The sequence below is a fragment of the Erinaceus europaeus genome, chromosome 3, assembly GCF_950295315.1.
Source record: "Erinaceus europaeus chromosome 3, mEriEur2.1, whole genome shotgun sequence".
In the NCBI taxonomy this organism is placed as follows: domain Eukaryota; kingdom Metazoa; phylum Chordata; class Mammalia; order Eulipotyphla; family Erinaceidae; genus Erinaceus; species Erinaceus europaeus.
This window is the reverse complement of record NC_080164.1, coordinates 64,914,672-64,932,836: the sequence shown is the minus strand read 5'-3', so window position 1 is coordinate 64,932,836 and position 18,165 is coordinate 64,914,672. Positions and strand designations below refer to the sequence as shown.

General features: G+C 42.4%; 1 protein-coding gene across 2 annotated transcripts in view; it reads left to right on the top strand.

The window, feature by feature from the left end:
- The first annotated feature begins 3,784 nt into the window (after positions 1 to 3,784).
- The window catches only part of POLR1B (RNA polymerase I subunit B), a 28,814-nt gene continuing 14,433 nt past the window's right edge, over positions 3,785 to 18,165 (top strand). For both annotated transcript variants that reach the window (XM_060187334.1, XM_007538348.3), the window contains exons 1-6: positions 3,785 to 4,009; positions 8,230 to 8,397; positions 9,644 to 9,790; positions 10,381 to 10,513; positions 12,497 to 12,633; positions 14,243 to 14,466. In XM_060187334.1, coding sequence (XP_060043317.1) covers positions 3,833 to 4,009; positions 8,230 to 8,397; positions 9,644 to 9,790; positions 10,381 to 10,513; positions 12,497 to 12,633; positions 14,243 to 14,466 — 986 coding nt within the window. In that variant the 5' untranslated portion in view covers positions 3,785 to 3,832. The remainder of the gene's footprint in view (positions 4,010 to 8,229; positions 8,398 to 9,643; positions 9,791 to 10,380; positions 10,514 to 12,496; positions 12,634 to 14,242; positions 14,467 to 18,165) is intronic.

The following is an 18,165-nucleotide window of genomic DNA, read 5'->3' as shown; positions in this document are numbered from 1 at the left end:
TTATCATCTCTTCAGCCATAAGGAGTACAAAAGCATAAAGGGAGGACCAGGCAGGGGTAGATAGCATACTGGTTATGCTAAGAGCTCTCATGCCTGAGGCTCTGAAGCCCTGGGTTTAATCCTCCCACTCCTACCCCTGCACCACAAGCCAGAGCTGAGCAGTGCTCTAGTAAATAAATAAATAAATAAATAAAACCTATTTGGAAAAGACAGATTTGCTAACAGACAATGAATTAATTTTTCTCCAACAAGGTAACTGCTCTTTAAGTTCAAAACACAGAATAGAATTGCTGGGATAGCCTGAGGGTGCTTCTTCCCGAGCTAGTGCTCTCTGGGTTGGAGAGAACTCAACTGGAGCTGATCTAGGCTGCTGCGTGGGAGAGGGATCAGGAACTCGTGCCGCACTAACTTCGCAGGAGATACACTCTGGAACTTTCGGAGCCGGAAAGCAATTTCCAAGTGTCTTTAATCAGAAGAGCAGCTGTTTTTATACTCTCCAAGTAGGGTGGAAACAGGATGTGACATAGAGAGGGTGGAGCGAAAAGTGACTGGTGGAAGATCAGGGTGTGACAAGGAGAGGGGGTGGAGCAGGTGAGAATTCTACCACTAAACCACCACTAAACCACCAATGCCCTGGAGGGAGTGTGGTGCTTTATGTAAATGTAAAAGTGATTTATGTAAATAGACCAAAGCTTTGAATGGGAACAAATCAATCCCTATATAGGCATATGGTTAAGCAGAAGCCAGGGGGAGCTGGCATACTACCCAACATAGAATATAATTAAAATGGGATGATCTCACTCTCAGGCCGAAGTTGAAAAACAAGATTAGAAAAGGGTTTGCATTGGATCGACCTTCTCGTGGTGCATCCCGTGAGTACCCATTCATTGGGGAAACTGACGATCCTTCCTAGCCAACTGAATCCACATGGATCCCAGTCACTTTCAAAGCCAGCAACAAGCAGCTCCTGACAGCTTTCAGCCTGACCTGTTGACTGGCTACGGAAGAAGGGCAAACACTAGAAGAAGAAGAAGAAAAGAAAACACAAGTCGAACCTGAAATGGAATTGGAGTATTACACCAAAGTAAAAGACTCTGGGGTGGGTGGGGAGAATACAGGTCCATGAAAGATGATGAATGACATAGTGGGGTTGTATTGTTAAATGGGAATCTGGGGAATGTTATGCATGTACAAACTATTGTATTTACTGTTGAATGTAAAACATTAATTCCCCAATAAAGAAATAATTTATTTTAAAAAATTATTTTAAAAAATTATTTAAAAAAAATGAAGACACTAAAAAAAAAAAGAAAGAAAGAATAAAAAAAAAGAATATAATTAAAATCTATAACTTTCAAGGGCCAAGTGGTAGTGCGTTAAGTGCATAGGGCGCAAAGCACTAGGACCAGCGTAGGGATCCCAGTTCGAGCCCCTGGCTCCCCACCTGGAGGGGTTAGGTAAAGTAGGTCTGCAGGTCTCTCTCTCTCTCTCTCTCTGTCTACCCCTCTCTATTTCTCTCTGTCCTATCCAAAGACAGCAATAATAACAAGGGCAACAAAAGGGAAAAAAATAGCCTCTAGGAGCAGTGTATTCATAGTGTTGGCACTTCTTCTAGCGTTTGCCCTTCTTCCGTAGCCAGTCAACAGCGTCAGGTTGAGCCTGATGTAAAGTTTCAAGACCTTCTTTGAATCTGGAGAGGTGGCAGTCGTTGACTATGTGGGTCATAGTCTGTCTGGAGCCGCAGGGGCAGTTCGGGTCGTCTCTGGCTCCCCAGCGATGGAACATAGCGGTGCACCGGCCATGGCCTGTTCGATAGCGATTGAGGAGGGCCCAATCATAACGTGCTAGGTCAAAGCCAGCACTGAGCCCCAGCAATAACCTCAGAGGCAAAAAAAAAAAAAAAAATCATAACAATGATTAAAACAAGGGAAACAAAAGGGGGGGGGAAATAGCCTCCAGGAGTAGTAGATTCCTGGGAGCCCCAGCAATAACCCTGGAGGCAAAAATAAAAAAATGTTTACAAGGGGCCAGGTGGTGGTGTGCCTGGTTGAGTGCACATTGGCAAGGACCCAGGTTCAAGCCCCTGGCCCCCACCTGCAGGGGGAAAGCTTCACAAGTGGTCAAACAGTGCTGCAGATGTCTCTCTATATGTATCTCCCAACTCCCCTCTCAATTTCCGTCTCTACCCAAATAAATAAATAAATAAATTTAAAAATATTTATTTTCCCTTTTGTTGCCCTTGTTGTTTATCAGTTGTTGTTATTGCTGTCATTGCTGTTGGATAGGACAGAGAGAAATGGAGACAGGAGGGGAAGACAGAGAGGGATAGAGAAAGAGAGACACCTGCAGACCTGCTTCACCACTTGTGAAGCGATTCCCCTGCATGTGGGGAGCCAGGGGGTCAAACTGGGATCCTTATGCCAGTGCTTGTGCTTTGCACCACCAGCGCTTAACCCACTGCACTACCGCCAGACCCCCTCTTCTCCTTTTCTATCTTTTCTTTCTCCTAATAAATTCTTATCTTCTCCCTGAAAAAAAAAGTGATAGAGAGGGCTGGGGAGATAGCATAATGTTTATGCAAAAAGATTACATGCCTGAGGTATCAGAGGTTTCAGGTTCAGTCCCTAGCACCACTATAAGCCAGAGCTGAGCAGTGGTCTGGAAAAAATATATCTATATATCGAGATTTTATATATAATATATATGTGTATGAATATATGATATATCATATATATGTGTGTATACATGTGTTTATCTACCTATTTGCCAATTCACCTTACTAAAATTGCAGAGATGAATCAAAAAAGAACAAAAAGGGTGGAGGATAGATAGCATAATGGTTATGCAAATAGACTTTCATGCCTGAGGCTCCAAAGTCCTAGGTTCAATCCCCTGGCACCACCATAAACCAGAGTTTAACTGTGCTTTGGTAACAACAACAAAAGAACAAACAAGAGGACATTTTGGAGGAGTGGAGGATTAATTATCTGGATGGTGGTGGTGTCTCTGTGGATGTACATACAGGTGTGTGGTGTATTGTTTACCAATTTACCACAATAAACACAAACATACGCGCAAAGGATGTTGAAAGACATCTTTGGCACTTCTTGATGCATCCGTATACTGGGGAGATAAGGTGATTCACAGGACTCCAGGTACCTGGAGCAGTAGGCTCGCGATGCCGGGAAGGCAGTAAAGGAGAACTGAAAGGTGTATCTGAAGACCTTTTTTTGCGCGGGCGAAAAGAGTTGAACCCTAATTCAACAGACACACCTTGAATTGGGTGTGGATTCGGTCTGAATCTATTTAAATCAGAAACGATGTATTGGATCGACCTTCTCGTGGTGCATCCCGTGAGTACCTATTCATTGGGGAAACTGACGATCCTTCCTAGCCGACTGAATCCACATGGATCCCAGTCACTTTCAAAGCCAGCAACAAGCAGCTCCTGACAGCTTTCATCCTGACGCTGTTGACTGGCTACGGAAGAAGGGCAAACGCTAGAAGAAGAAGAAGAAGAAGAAACGATTTGGGCGTGACGGGTGATGGAAGTCACAGATTTCTGCGCATCTGAAGGTTGAACCTAGGGCCTTTTGCTTGCATAGACCTGTTTAGCCTCGTCGTGGGGCGTGTCCTGTATAGTTTTACATAGGGCGGTTTATTTCCTGGTTTTAATTCCAAGTCGACCCCATAAAATCGAAAATCCACGTGTCCCGGGAACCAGAGGAACTACATTTCCCAGAAGGCCGCGGACTCCGATCCGCCTGCCTCCCGCTTGCCTTTCTTCCGGCCGGTTTGGAGCCATTGCAGACAACCTGGGGAAGGCGGACGAATGGATCCCGGAGGCCGGTGGCTGAACCTGCCCAGCGGGCCTAGCCTGAAGCACTTAACCGAGCCCTCTTACGGGATCCCGCGGGAGCAGCAGAAGCCGGCCCTGCAGGAGCTGACGAGCGCGCACGTGGAATCCTTCAACTACGCAGTGCGCGAGGGGCTCAGCCACGCGGTGCAGGTGAGTGCGGGTCCCCGGTCTCCGCCGCGGCTCTGCTGCTGCTGCTGCTGCTGCTGCTGCTGCTGCTGCTGGCGGCGTGACCTGCTCCAGCTGAGCTCGACGCAGGTGGAGGAGAGGAGGCTGGAGATGGGTGGCCGTGGGGTGCTTGTGAGGAGGAGGGAGAGGAGGTAATGAGTCTAGGGACCTGGGCGGGGAACGGGTGATTGATTGGGTTCTGAGTGACGTGCGGCTTTTTGGGAGGAGGCTGCCACTCAAGACAGATGGCTGGGAAGTCACAGTAGGTAATGATTAAAGCAATGAAAACAGTTCATGATTGAGATTATAAAGGAAACCTAGCTGCGAACTTTAAAAAAAAAAAAAGAAAGAACATGTACATAAAGTTTTTGTTCTTTTTTTAAAAATTATTTCTTTATTGGGGAATTAATGTTTTACATTCAACAGTAAATACAATAGTTTGTACATGCATAACATTCCCCAGTTTCTCATTTAACAATACAACCCCCACTATGTCATTTATCATCCTTCATGGACCTGTATTCTCCCCACCCACCCACCCCAGAGTCTTTTACTTGGGTGCAGTATGCCAATTCCATTTCAGGTTCTACTTGTGTTTTCTGATCTTGTTTTTCAACTTCTGCCTGAGAGTGAGATCATCCCATATTCATCCTTCTGTTTCTAACTTATTTCACTTAACATGATTTTTTTAAGGTCCATCCAAGATCGGCTGAAAATGGTGAAGTCACCATTTTTTACAGCTGAGTAGTATTCCATTGTGTATATATACCACAACTTGCTCAGCCACTCATCTGTTGTTGGACACCTGGGTTGCTTCCAGGTTTTGGCTATTACAAATTGTGCTGCCAAGAACATATGTGTACACAGATCTTTTTGGATGGATGTGTTGGGTTCCTTAGGATATATCCCCAGGAGAGGAATTGCAGGGTCATAGGGTAGGTCCATTTCTAGCCTTCGGAGAGTTCTCCAGACTGTTCTCCACAGAGGTTGGACCAATTGACATTCCCACCAGCAGTGCAGGAAGGTTCCTTTGACCCCACACCCTCTCCAGCATTTGCTGCTGTTACCTTTTCTGATGTATGACATTCTCACAGGAGTGAAGTGATATCTCATTGTTGTCTTGATTTGCATTTCTCTGACAATCAGAGACTCGGAGCATTTTTTCATGTGTTTCTCAGCCTTTTGGATCTCTTCTGTGGTGACTATTCTGTCCAAGTCCTCCCCCCGTTTTTGGATGGGGTTATTTGTTGTCTTGTTGTTGAGTCTGGCAAGCTCTTTATATATATGTTGGTTATTAAACTCTTATCTGATATATGACATGTAAAGATCTTCTCCCATTCTGTGAGGAGTCTCTTGGTTTGGGTAGTGATTTCTTTTGCTGTGAAGAAGCTTTTTAATTTGATGTAGTCCCATAGGTTTATACTTGCCTTAGTCTTCTTTGTAATTGGATTCGTTTCATTGAAAATGTCTTTAAAATTTATGCGGAAAAGAGTTCTGCCAATATTTTCCTCTAAGTATTTGATAGTTTGTGGTCTAACATACAAGTCCTTGATCCACTTGGAATTTACTTTTGTATTCGGTGAAATACAATGATTCAGTTTCATTCTTCTGCATGTTTCAACCCATTGTTTCCAACACCATTTGTTGAAGAGACTCTGCTTTCCCCATGTAATAGTCTGGGCCCCTTTGTCAAAGATTAGATGTCCATAGGTGTGGGGCAAGTTTTTGTTCTGTTAAGAACCAGTACACCGCTCAGCTCTGGCTATTGTACTGGGGGTTGAAGCTGGAGCTTCCTGCATGCATGAAGGAGTATTGTACAGACTAAGTTTCTCAGGCTTTTCATTTCAGAACCCTTTCCACCAGCTTGTATGCCAGACACCTCAGACACTGCAGGTTCAATTCCCAGCGCTGCCCTGAGCCAGAGCTGAGCACTGTTTTCGGTCTATTTTCTCGTCTCTCCTCTCTCATTTTATCTTTAAAAAGTAGATAAATCTTTTAAATTATGTGTATATTAGTGAGCAAGAGAAAATTAGAGAGGCAGGGTTAGATAGCATAATGGTTATGCAACAGACTCTCATGCCTGAGGCTCCAAAGTCCCAGGTTCAATCCCCTGCACCACCATAAGCCAGAGCTGAGCAGTGCTCTGGTGTTAAAAAAAAAAAAAGAAAAAAAAAGAAAATTAGAATATTATTCTGGCGGCAGTCGGGCTGTAGCTGCGGGTTAAGCGCAGGTGGTGCAAAGCACAAGGACCGGCATAAGGATCCCGGTTCGAACCCCGGCTCCCCACCTGCAGGGGAGTCGCTTCACAGGCGGTGAAGCAGGTCTGCAGGTGTCTATCTTTCTCTCCTCCTCTCTGTCTTCCCCTCCTCTCTCCATTTCTCTCTGTCCTATCCAACAACGACAACAACAATAATAGCTACAACAATAAAACAACAAGGGCAACAAAAGGGAATAAATAAATAAAATAAAATAAAATAAAAAAGAATATTATTCTGGCTGGAGGCCAAACCCAGAACGAGTTCTGTGCTCTCCCATGGAGCCACTTCAACAGAATGTTCCTCTCTTAAAACTCTCAAAGAATCCCAAAGAACTTCTGTTTTTGATATTAATACTTTGCAAGAGATTAAAGTTGAAATAAATTAGCCACTTAAAAATAAGGTAGTTATGTATTAACATTTAGATTTAGTTTACAAGATGGGGATGAGGTGGGAACAGCACCACTAAAACAGCTCACTTGAATAGTGTGCTGCTTGACCATGGCCACCAGGTTTTTAGCCTGGTCTGTGCTGTGCTGCTCAGTTCTGGCAGGTAACTGTGCCAAGGATCAAACTTGAGTCCTCTAGCACCTTAGGCATGCAAATCCTGTGCTCTGTTTTTTTCTTTAATCTTTTTATTTTCCCTCTTCCTGTATTATTGGATAGGACAGAGAGAAATTGAGAGCGAAGGGAGAGATAGATAGAGAGACCTGTAGATCTGCTTCACTATTCATGAAGCATCCTCCCCTGCAGGAGGGGAGTGGGGCCTTGAACCTGGATCCTTGCCCATGGTAAAATGTGTGCTTAATCTGGTGTGTCACTGCCAGGCCCCTTGTATTTACTTTATAAAGTGTAATGTTACAGATAGAGCCCAGAGTTGCATGTCCCCTTTACTGTTGAACTTCTTTTTTAAAAAATATTTATTTATTTATTCCCTTTTGTTGCCCTTGTTGTTTTATTGTTGTAGTTATTATCGATGCTGTCGCTGTTGGATAGGACAGAGAGAAATGGAGAAGGGGGAGAGAAAGACAGACACCTGCAGACCTGCTTCACTGCCTGTGAAGCGACTTCCCTGCAGGTGGGGAGCCGGAGGCTTGAACCAGGATGTTTATGCTTTGTGCCACCTGCGCTTAATCCGCTGTTCTACCGTCGGACTCCCCATTGAACCTCTTTTCTGACTTGATTTTTGTTTTTTTAACCAGAGCTCTGCTCAGCTCTGGCTTATGGTGGTTTACAGGAATCAGCCTGAGACCTCAGAGCCTTGGGCATGAGAGGGTCTGTTTGCATAACTATTGTGCTATTTCCTTGGCCTCATTTTTTTTTTTTTCATTTTATTTTTCTTCATGAGAGAGGACAGCGCAAAGCATCCTTCCATCATCTAATGGTTCAGTCTGATTTTTTTATCTTTATTGCTCTCATGCTGGGGTTTGAACCTGGTGCCTCATGCATTTAAGGCATGCACTATACCACTGAACTACCTTTCTGACCTCAGTTAGATGATTGGTTTATTAGAAAACAACTGGATTCTTTTTTTTTTTTTTTCAAATTTCTTTATTTGGGAATTAATGTTTTATAGTCGACAGTAAATACAATAGTTTGTGTATGCATAACATTTCTCACATTTTCCACATAACAATACAACCCCACTAGGTCCTCTGTCATCCTTTTCCAGGACCTGTACTGTGGTGCAATACACCAACTCCAGTTCAGGTTCTACTTGTGTTAACAACTGGATCCTATTATCGAATCTAACTTGACACACAAACACACACAACTGAGTTAATACAGCTAGTGTTTGTTTTAGGGACTAAGCTAGTATTATAGACTGGCAGTTTTAACTACCATTGTAGATGTTTCATGTTGGTATAATAGAAGGCATGGGATTTTGAAGAGTCATAGAAAAAAGCACCTTGGAAATGCCGGCAATTAACAGTGTGAATTGTATTTCAGGCTATACCTCCCTTTGAATTTGCTTTTAAAGATGAACGTATCTCTCTTACTATTGTGGATGCTGTTATCAGTCCACCCACAGTTCCAAAAGGGAGCATTTGCAAAGAGCTCAACGTCTACCCAGCAGAATGCCGAGGCCGAAGGAGTACCTACCGGGGAAAGCTGACAGTGAGTACAAGTGACAGTGTTTGGCTCTTACACTATATGTTCTTGGGAATAAAACTTGGTAAACCAAAATTCTGCTTTACTAGTACTGTTGTCCAAAAGATCCCATCTTTCAACCTATAGTATAAAATCCTTTCACTTACGGTCTTTTTCTTTTCTTTTTTTTTTTTTAATTTTTATTTATTCCCTTTTGTTGCCCTTGTTTTATTGTTGTAGTGGTCTTTTTCTTTTTATGATTTATTTATGAAAGAGTAGTAAGGAGAGTAGAGTACCAGTGTATCAGTCTGGTACATGCAATGCCTGGAATCAAACTTGGGACCTGATGCTTGAGAATGCAATGTTTTGTCTTCTGTGCTACCTCCCAGTCTGCTAATTTGTGGTCTTCATCTTTGAAATATTCATTTGATGGCTTGGCAGATAGTACAGTGCATGAAGCACTGGATTTGGAAGCATGAGGTCGCAAATTCTGTCCCCAGCATCACGTGCTCTGGGGCCTGCACTCCCCACCCCCATTCTCATAAATAATTTCTTTCTTTCTTTCTTTCTTTCTTTCTTTCTTTCTTTCTTTCTTTCTTTCTTTCTTTCTTTTTTTCTTCTATTTTTATTTGATAGGACAGAGAAATTGAGAAGGGAGGGGAGATAGAGAAGGAGAAAGATAGACACCTGCAGACCTGTTTCATAGCTTGTGAACTGCAGGTAGAGAGCAGGTCCTTGAGCCTGGGTCCTTATGCATGATAACATGGGTGCTTAACTCAGTGTACCACTGCCCAGCCCCTGATAAATCCTTTTTTTTTTTTTTTTTTTTGCCTCCAGTGTTATTGCTGGGGCTCAGTGCCTACACACACCATGAATCCACTGCTCCTGGAGACTATATTTTCCCCTTTTATTGCCCTTGTTGTTTTATCATTGTTGTGGTTATTATTATTGTTGTTATTAATGTCGTTGTTGCATAGGACAGAGAGAAATGGAGAGAGGGGGAGAGAAAGACACCTGTAGACCTACTTCACCGCCTATGAAGCGACCCCCCCCCAGCAGGTGGGGAGCTGGGGACTGGAATTGGGATCCTTACTCCAGTTCTTATGCTTTGCACCATGTGTGCTTAACCCACCATGCCACCGCCCTTGCCCCCTTCCACCCATAAATTCTTAACAGAAAGAAAATATTTGTCTTTTTCTTTTAAATACTTATTTGTTCTTGCAAATCTTGATGTTTTCTTATTTAAGTAATTCTTTCCCTAATTTGCATTTAGGCTGATATCAGCTGGGCAGTGAATGGAGTTTCAAAAGGAATCATTAAACAATTTCTTGGTTATGTTCCCATCATGGTGAAGTCGAAGCTTTGCAACTTATACAACCTTCCTCCAAAAGCTCTTATTGAGCACCATGAAGAAGCAGAGGTAATTGCAGGGGTATGCTGTGTGTTAAGAGTCTCCTTGTTGATGGAAATCAGTTTCTTTCTGCTTCAGTTTCTGCATGACTGGTGTTCTCGCTGCTCCCAGTTGGTACCTGGGATTGAAGCCAGAGCCTCACGTGTGTGACATGTGTTCTTTCATTGAGCATTGAGCCACCTTTTCAGTTCCCCAGCAGCTTTGTTTAACGTACCAGAGAAGATTTCATCCATACACTGCATGTTTCCTTTTTTTTTTTTTTTTTTTATTTGTAAGATGGAAATGGTGACAAGGCCATAGGATAAGAGGGGTACAATTCTATACAATTCCCACCAGCAGAACTCCATATCCAATCTCCTCCCTTGAAAGAAAGCTTTCCTATTCTTTATCCCTTTGGGAGTATGGACCTAGGGTTACTGTGGGACACTGCATGTTTCTGAATGCAGTTTTTGGGGGATCCATCATCCCTGCGGCCTGTAAGCTCTTCTGCGCTCTGCATTTTGCTTGGCTAGTCATGGAGTTGATGGTTTCATTTAGTCAGCTTCATGTTTACAATTGTAGATCTTTGTTTAACAAGTGATCATTTTTCTATTTGGCAGGAAATGGGAGGTTATTTTATCATCAATGGCATCGAAAAGGTCATCCGAATGTTAATTATGCCTCGAAGAAATTTTCCCATTGCAATGATAAGACCAAAATGGAAAAACAGAGGCCCTGGCTATACACAGTATGGTGAGTTATAGTGATTTTTGTTTGTATAGCCTGGGCCTTACACATGCATCGTTTTGCTACTCCCAGGCCACTTTCTCATTTTAATAGAGGCATGAGATAGAGGGAAACACACTAGCACTAGGGTTTTCCTGATGCCATAACACTCCTCTTGTGTTGCTGGGGCTTGAACCTAGGCTGTTGCCTTTGGCCGGGAACATGTCCTGCCCAGTAAGCTATCTCATCTTAGTCTTACTGAAGCTGAGTTCACTTAAAATTTGAAAGTTTACTTTCTTCACTTGAACTCTTAGATGTTGCTGGCTCTTAAAAGATCTTCACAGGGTGGTGAGACTGAAAGTGATATATGGGGCCTGGTGGTGATGCATCTGGTTAAGCCCACACATAACAGTGCACAAGGACCCAGGTTCAAATCCCTGGTCCCCACCTGCAGGGGGAAAGCTATGTGAGTGGTGAAGTAGTACCGCAGGTGGCTCTCTGTCTCTCTCCCTCTCAATTTCTGTCTGTCTCTATCCAATAAATAAAGATAATAAAGATAAAAGGAAGTGATATATAACTGGGCTGTAGCGGAGTGCTATAAGACAAGTTCACTTCCTGCTCTGGAAGTGAACTTTGACATTTTACTAAATTCACTGCTCTCGTACTTTGAGTAGTTTTATTTATTTAATTTTACTGCCACCAAGGTTATGGCTGGGGCTTAATGCTGGTACACTGCTCCTGGCAGCCATTTTTTTCCCCCCTTTTCATTATACTTGATAGGACAGAGAAAAATTAAAAGAAGGCAGATAGAGAGGGAGAGAGACACTGCGGTCCAGGAGATGGTGTTGTGGATAAGGCACTAGACTTTCAAAGCATGAGGTCCCGAGTTCAGTCTCCAGCAGCAGAGTGATGTCTGGTTCTTTCTCTTCTCCTGTCCTTCTCATCAATGAATAAATAAAATCTTGAGAGAGAGATAAGAGAGGTACCTGAAGACCTACTTTATTATTCATGAAACCTCCCCCCCCACTCCCCACCGCAGTTGGAGACCAAGGGCTCAAACCTGGGTTTTTGCGCTCGATACCATGTGTGCTTAACCAATGCACCACCACCCAGCCCCCTTTAGTGGTTTTTAATCTGGGGAAATTTTATATCTTTAGGAGACATTTGGCAAGGTCTAGAGATAGTTTTGATTGCTAACAATGGCTAAATTTAGTAACTTGGTTATTAGTTATTTCTAAATGTGTAAGCATAATTTAGAAAAAAATTATTGACCTGAAATGGAATTGGCGTATTACACCAAAGTAAAAGACTCTGGGGTGGGTGGGTGGGGAGAATACAGGTCCATGAAAGATGATGAATGACATAGTGGGGGTTGTATTGTTAAATGGGAATCTGGGGAATGTTATGCATGTACAAACTATTGTATTTACTGTTGAATGTAAAACATTAATTCCCCAATAGAAGTTAAAAAAAAAAGGAAACATTGACAAAGCCATAGGATAAGAGGGGTACAACTTCGCAAAATTGCCACCACCAGAACTTTGTATCCCATTCCCTCCCCTGATAACTTTCCTATTCTTCAACCCTCTGGGAGTATGTGCTCCCTCCCATGTGTAAAGACTTGAGATTCAAGCTTAGGATCTCCTGCATTGGAGTGTGTGCTCTCTCCTAGGTGAGCTATCTTACCTGTTCATCCACCTTCTCCACCTCCTCTTCCTCCTTTTTTTGTTTAGCTAGTACCATGCCTTTCAGTTATCATGATTTACGACTATCTCTTATGGGGCTAGTATATAACATTACAGTTTTCAATAACTTTCTTGGCTATTCATCCTCTCCTACAGATTTATTTTAAAGATTTTTTAAACTTCTTTTGTTAAATTTCTCTATTGGGTGATTAATGTTTTACATTTGACAGTAAATACAATAGTTTGTACATAACAAAAAAAAAGAAAAAAATTATTGAAGCAGTTATGGTATTGTTTTTATTTTTTATTTGTTTTGTTTCAATAGGAGTTTCAATGCACTGTGTGAGGGAAGAACATTCCGCCATCAATATGAACCTTCACTACCTGGAAAATGGCACTGTCATGTTGAACTTTATTTACCGAAAGGAATTGTTTTTTCTTCCTTTGGGATTTGCACTTAAGGTGTGACTTGCTTGCTTAATATATCTTTTTTTTTAATTACCTTTATTTATTTATTGGCTAGAGACAGCCAGAAATTGAGAGGGAATGGGGTGAAAGAGAGGGAGACAGACACCTATAGTACTGCTTCACTTGTGAAGCTTTTCTCCTGCAGGTGGGGATGGGGCTTGAACATGTGTCCTTGCACACTTGTAACGTGCACTCAAGCAGGTGTGCCACCACCCGGCCCCTCTTAATATATCTTTTGTCTTGAAGGGATTCATTGGAGGTTGCAGAGTGAATAGGTTTATTTGCTAGACTCCATGCTTACTAGTTACCAACTTACACAACAGGTTAGGTGGATTATAACATCACTTGGTCCTGAGAGAGCTGACTGATTAGTCAGCATCAGCAAGGCTCATTCCCCCCCCCCCCACACACACACACACACATACATTGAAGGAGGTGCCATGGCAATGGAGGAAGCTGTAGTGCTTTTAGTCTGTCTCTCTCTCTCTCTCTCTCTTTTTTTTTTAACCAGAGTACTGCTTAGCTCTGGTTTATGGTGGTGTAGAGGATTGAACCTGGGACATTGGAGCCTTAGTCATGAGAACCTCTTTGCATAAGTCTCTTCCTTTTTTCTTTTTTTTTTTTTTTTTTTAGTTTTTCTTTAATATTTATTCCCTTTTGTTGCCCTTTTTGTTTTATTGTAGTTATTGTTATCAATGTCGTTGTTGTTGGATAGGACAGAGAGAAACCAAGAGAGGAGGGGAATAAAGAGGGGGAGAGAAAGATAGACACCTGCAGACCTGTTTCACCGCTTGTGAAGTGACTCCTCTGCAGGTGGGGAACTGGGGACTCAAAATGGGATCTTTACGCTGGTCCTTGTGCTTTGTGCCACGTGCACTTAATCCACTGCGCTACCACCTGACTCCCCAGTCTCTCTTCCTTTCTATTTGAATGAAAAGGTGACCCAGAGTAGTGAAATCACAGATATGTGAAACAGTGATTCCACCAAAAAAATTTAAAAGTCACTGAATGAGGGCAAGGGAGATAGTATGGTTATGCAAAAAGGCTTTTTTTTTTTTGGTGTCTATCATAACAAGTAGTGCCCCTGATTTGGATTGTTTGCCCTGACTCAGCAATAGGGGAGTGCTAATTTTTCTTGGGTATTTAGAAAAGATAGGAAGGTCTGGTAAAATAGCTCACTTCGTGTGCTGCTTTGCCATGTACTTGACCCAGATTCCAGTCTGGCCCTCACCTTGTTGGAGGTAGCTTTGATGCTGTGGTCTGTCTCTTTTGTCTTTGTGTCTTTCTAAAAAAAAGTCATCCTGGAGTGGGGAAGCCCAGATGACAACAATAAAGAAAGCTATAGGCTCCAAATAAAGATATCACTTTTTTTAAGAGTCTAACCAGGGAACTAGCCCAACTGGTAGAATGTGGGACTCTCATAAGTTTGAATCTTGCCATTACATTTATCAGAGTGAAGCTTTTGGTCTCTTGTTGGGAAAACCTCTCTGATTATCTAATATAAATCTTTAGTTTAAAAAGAAAATAGAGAAATTTGTTGGTGGGTGTATTAGATGGTTTATTATTGATGACTGAAAGAAACTTTTCCCTCCCACTGTTCTAGGCACTTGTCAACTTCTCCGATTACCAGATTTTTCAGGAGCTGATCAAAGGAAAAGAGGATGACTCTTTCTTCAGGAATTCTGTTTCTCAGATGTTAAGGATTGTAATGGAAGAAGGGTGTTCTACACAAAAGCAGGTCCTTAACTATCTAGGCGAACGTTTCAGAGTAAAACTCAGTCTTCCTGACTGGTATCCAAACGAACAGGCTGCAGAGTTTCTATTTAAGTATGTGTGCTTTTGCCTAAACTGTTTAGGAGGGTGGAGGGTATCAGATTTGCCGTGTTGATATAGAGTTGGGGATGATGTGATCTGGCAATCAGAATGAACCTGGGGGTTAGAATTCTGGTCTAGAAGAATAGGAACAGCCTTTTTTATTATTTTTTTTTATTCCCTTTTGTTGCCCTTGTTTTATTGTTGTAGTTATTGCTGATGTTGTTGTTGGATAGGACAGAGAGAAATGGATAGAGGCGGGGGAGAGAAAAGTTGACACCTACAGACCTGCTTCACCACCTGTGAAGCGATTCCCTTGCAGGTGCGGCACCGGCACCGGAGGTTCGTACCGGGATCCTTATCCTTGCGCTTTGTGCCACTTGCACGTAATTCACTGCGCTACCGCCTGACTCCCTGTTTATTTTTATTTATTTATTTATTTATTTATTTATTTATTTATTTATTTTTTACCAAAGCACTGCTTAGCTCTGCTTTATGGTGGTAGAGTGGGGGGATTGAACCTGGGATTTTAGAGCCTCAGGCATGAAAGTTTTTTTTTTTTTTAATTTATTTCTTTATTGGGGAATTACTGTTTTACATTCAACAGTAAATACAATAGTTTGTACATGCATAACATTCCCCAGTTTCCCATTTAACAATACAACCCCCACTATGTCATTTATCATCCTTCATGGACCTGTATTCTCCCCACCCACCCATCCCAGAGTCTTTAACTTTGTTGCAATATGCCAATTCCATTTCAGGTTCTACTTGTGTTTTCTTTTCTGATCGCATGAAAGTTTCTTTGCATAACTATTATGTTATCTACCCCCCCCCCCCCTTTTTCTTTTACTAGTGGTAGGAGAAAAGCCAATCTGGTGGGTCAAGCACTTTGTTTGTTTGTTTATTACCAGAGCATTTCTCAGCTCTGGCTTATGGTGGTGCTCAGGATTAAGCCTGGGGACTCACAGCTTCAGGCATGAAAATATTTTTACATAACCACTATGCTACCTCCCCAGCCCCTCAAACATTGTATTAAACAAAATAAGCAAAAACCAGGCTAAATATTCCTTGCGTAAATTCTGTTTCCAGAGTACATTTCTGTAATATGGGAAATATACAATTGAGATGTGTATCTTACTGCAGTTAGGAGTAGAAGCATTTGGTGGTCCGGGAGGTGGTGCAGTGGCTAAAGCACTGGGCTCTCAAACATGAGTTTCCGAGTTCAGTCCCTGGCAGCACATGCACCAGAGAAATGTCTGGTTCTTTCTCTTGTCCTATCTTTCTCATTAATAAATAAAATCTTAAATTAAAAAAAGAGTAGAAGCATTTGAAAGTGACTATAACACCCTCTAGACCTGCAAAAGGGAGAGGCCTAGTTGCTTTTCCTTCTGAGGAAGTCAATCTTGGAAACCTACTCAAGCACCCAGGCCAAACAAGGTGCAAAGTTACACACACACACCATTGTTTTTCCCTTTCTTTCTTTCTTTCTTTCTTTCTTTCTTTCTTTCTTTCTTTCTTTTTTTCTGTATTTTTGGTTGCCTCCAGGGTTATTGCTGGGGCTCGGTGCCTGCGCTAAGAATCTACTACTCTTGGAAGCCATTTTTCCCACTTTATTGCCCTTGTTGTTGCTGTTATTGTTATTGTTGTTGGATAGGACAGAGAGAAATTGAAAGAGATGGGGAAGACAGAGGGAAAGAAAAATATAGACACCTGCAGACCTGTTTCACTGCCCATGAAGCGCCCCCCGCCCCCAACAGGTGGGGATCAGGGCTTGAACTAGGATCCTTATGCCGGTCTTTGCACTTAACATCATGTGCGTTTAACCTGTTGCCCTACCACCTGGCCCCCAGGGTTTTTATTTTTTAAGTGATTTAATAATGATTTATTTACTTATTTTATTTTTTATTTATTTTCCCCTTTTTTATTGCCCTTAATAATGATTTAGAAGATAAGATTATAGGTAAATAGTTCTATGCTGGTTATCCTTTTTTTAATATATATATATATTTATTTTCCCTTTTGTTGCCCTTGTTTTTTGTTTTTGTTGTAGTTATAATTGTTGTTATTTATGTTGTTAGATAGGACAGAGAGAAATGGAGAGAGGAGGAGAGAAAGATAGATACCTGCAGACCTGCTTCACCACCTGTGAAGCTATTCCCCTGCAGGTGAGGAGCCAGGGGCTGGAACTGGGATCCTTACTCCAGTCCTTGTGCTTTGCGCCACCTGTACTTAACCTGCTGTGCTACCACCTAACTCTCCAAGTTATCCTTTTTAATGGCATTAAACTTTAATTCATATTGCATTTTTACACTTATTTTGAAATAAGTTTGATGGGTGAGAGAAAGAATCAGAGCATCACTCTGGCACATGCAGTGCCAAGAGTTAAACTCAAGACCTGATGGTTATGAGACTAACACTTAGTATTGCACCTCCTGGACTGAAGTTAATATTTTTTACTACATGTACCTGGGCGCTTTTTCTGCATGTTTCATTCTCCTTATTCTCCTCCTCCCTCCTTCCTCTGTGCCACTTGAAAGTTGAAAGTTTCAACTTTTTTATTTGTCCAAGGCAGACTTTGTCTCCTGTAACCCACTGTGTAATTATTAAAAGTGCCCTGCTGTAGACCTGTACTATTAAGCAAAGTGGCTGTGAGCCACATGTCAAACACTTAAATGGCTAGTATAACTGAGAAGCTGAATACCATTTTTTTTAATCTTTGCAGAGTACTGCTCAGCTCTGGTTTATGGTGATGCAGCAGATATAGAACCTGGGCCTTTGGGGAGTTGGGTGGTAGCGCAGCAGGTTAAGCGCAGGTGGTGCAAAGCGCAAGGAGCGGCTTAAGGATCCCCGTTCGAGCCCTTGGCTCCCCACCTGCAGGGGAGTTGCTTCACAGGCGGTGAAGCAGGTCTGCAGGTGTCTGTCTATCTCTCCCCCTCTCTGTCTTCCCCTCCTCTCTCCATTTCTCTCTGTCCTATCCAACAGCGCCAACGCCAATAGCAACAATAACTACAACAATAAAACAACAAAGGCAACAAAAGGGAATAAATAAATAAATATAAAAAAAGAACCTGGGTGGTCCTGGAGGTGGCACAATGGCTAAGGCTCTAGACTCTCAAGCATGAGGTCCCAAGTTCCATCCCCGGCAGCACATGTATGGGAGTGATGGCTGGTTCTTTCTCTCCTCCTATCTTTCTCATGAGTAAATAAATAAATTCTTGAAAAAAAAAAAAAAAGAACCTGGGCCCTTTGGAGCCTCAGGAATGAGAGTCTCTTTGTATAACTACTATGCCTTCCCCCTCCCCCACTATTATTAATTTTAGTTGATTGACATTTAGGTTGTCACATGTGACTTTTTTTTTTTTTTCCTCTCCCTTCAGCTAAGCTAGCAGAAGAGGTTATTTATTGTACACGGGTTACATTCAGCCACAAGGAGAGCAGAACTAGTCCGGAATGACAAGTCTAAGGCAAAGGAGCAAAAGGGACTGTGTCTTGGTATGAGCAATGAAGGTCACTCAAGATGATCGCGTAGGATCAAATAGTGATGAGGTTCTAGATCCGCTGAAAACACGTTCTAGGCTGCAGCACAGAAGTCCAATTTGTACCAGCGCCTCTGGCCTCCGGCATCCCTTATTTCTGCTCTCGTGGCTTCCATGGGTGCACAAGTCTACTTGGACCTCTGCCTCATCTTTCTTCTTTTGCGCTTCAGCCTGC